At 65.2% G+C, this 1,564-nt stretch overlaps 1 protein-coding gene across 1 annotated transcript; it reads left to right on the plus strand.

Moving 5' to 3' along the window:
- Window positions 1–83: 83 nt before the first annotated feature.
- Window positions 84–1,556, plus strand: LOC103772114 (chromosome unknown open reading frame, human C15orf39; the record flags this gene model as incomplete). The annotated part of the gene is made up of 2 exons (XM_008939431.1): window positions 84–1,108; window positions 1,166–1,556. Coding segments are annotated over 2 exons (1,416 nt in total), but the record flags the coding sequence as incomplete, so codon positions are not given.
- Between the last annotated feature and the right edge of the window lie 8 nt (window positions 1,557–1,564).

Below are 1,564 nucleotides of genomic sequence, written 5' to 3' on the forward strand. Positions count from 1 at the left end.
CGCTGCACCCCGGCCTGGCGCTGCCTGCCAAGGAGAAGAAGGGCTCTCCCGTCCCCTTCTCCCCCTGCTACGCTGCCTTTGAGAAGTACAGGGGCACCCCCTTCCCGGAAGCCAGCTGCCCTGCCGCCCACAGCCAGCAGAAGGCGTCCGAGGTGCCCAGCCTCAGCCCGGATCCCTGGCCCAAGCTCCAGCCGCCAGCCGCCAGCCCAGCGTACCAGCGGGAGCGGGCGCACACCCCGTACCCGCTGTCCCTCCAGAAAGCCGCCCTCCTCTACCACCCCCCAGCTCTCCCTGCGGAGGCGCAGCCCGGTGCTCTGCCCGCCGCCTACAAAGGCTTTGGCTTTGCGGGGTGCGAGGAACCTTTCTCCAGCTCCTACCTCAAGCCCCAATCCCCGAGGAGCTACTTCCCCAGCCCCTTAGACCCCTACGTGGCGCGGGCAGCAGGCACTGGCACGATGCCGCAGGCAGCGGCACTGCCGAGGGACACCGAGCCGCCAAGGAGAGCCGGCTACTTGCCGAGCCCCGGCTTTGACTTCGGTCCAGGAAGCACAGAGACGGGCTGTGAGCGGCCCAAGGCAGAAAGTCCCCAGCGACAAGCAGGGAGGAGGCACAGCAGTGCCTTCCAGCCTGTCTGCGCCCCAGAGAAGGTGCCTGGGGATGCTGGTGGACTCGCAGAGACGCTTCCTGAAGGAGAAGGGGGCTGGGTAAAACCCAGCCATGGGGAGCAGGAGACCTCTTACCCGGGGAGAAGAAGGACCAGCCCGGCCCCACGGGAGACCCCCCACGGGGAAGCACCGGCTCTCATCATCATAGGTAAGGGAGATGCCTGCAAGGTCAAGGATGCAGCCAAGGAGCTCATCCCCTCTTCTCCATCCACCTCCTCCCCGGAGGGGCTGAAAGATGCAAAGGACGGGGAGGTTTCTCCATCCTCCCCACCCATGCCGGTGATCAACAACGTCTTCAGCCTGGCACCTTACCAGGACTACCTGGAGGGGACCGAGGGTTCTGCCCAGGTCCCCTTCTGCAGGGAGCATCTGCAAGGGGACGCCCCAGCCCACAGCACAGGGTACAGCCAGGAGCCCGCTGCCCTCAGAGACATCTCGGGGAGGTCCAGCCTGCTGCTCGTGGGGACGGCAGCCAGACGGAAGCTGAAGATGGGCGACAGCACAGTCCAGAGTCAGGGGGAAAGATGTTACAGAAAGGTCCCCGAAAAGCCAAAGCTCTTGCCCCAAGACTCAGGGTCTCAGCAGAGTGGCCCTGCTGGGGCAGGGAGCAAGGAGCCAGCTCCTGAGGATGTGGTGCTGGACCTCAGCTTGAAGAAGAGACTAGTGAAAGCCATGGAGACCCAGGGAGCCACCAGCAGGGCGGAGGGGATGCCAGAGGGGGAGGACATAGAGGAGGAGAAAGAGGGTCCGGGGGGAAGGGCGGTGGCGGGAGAAGGGGCCAAGCCCCAGGTGCTGCCCTTGCTGCTTGAGGTGGGCTCCGGGGACAAGAGCAACTTCCAGAGCTCGGCCACCTTCATGTTCAAAAAATTCAAGATCCTGCGCTCCCTCCCGGCCGGCAC

This window comes from Merops nubicus, unplaced genomic scaffold (genome assembly GCF_000691845.1).
Source record: "Merops nubicus isolate BGI_N331 unplaced genomic scaffold, ASM69184v1 scaffold47184, whole genome shotgun sequence".
NCBI classification, from domain to species: domain Eukaryota; kingdom Metazoa; phylum Chordata; class Aves; order Coraciiformes; family Meropidae; genus Merops; species Merops nubicus.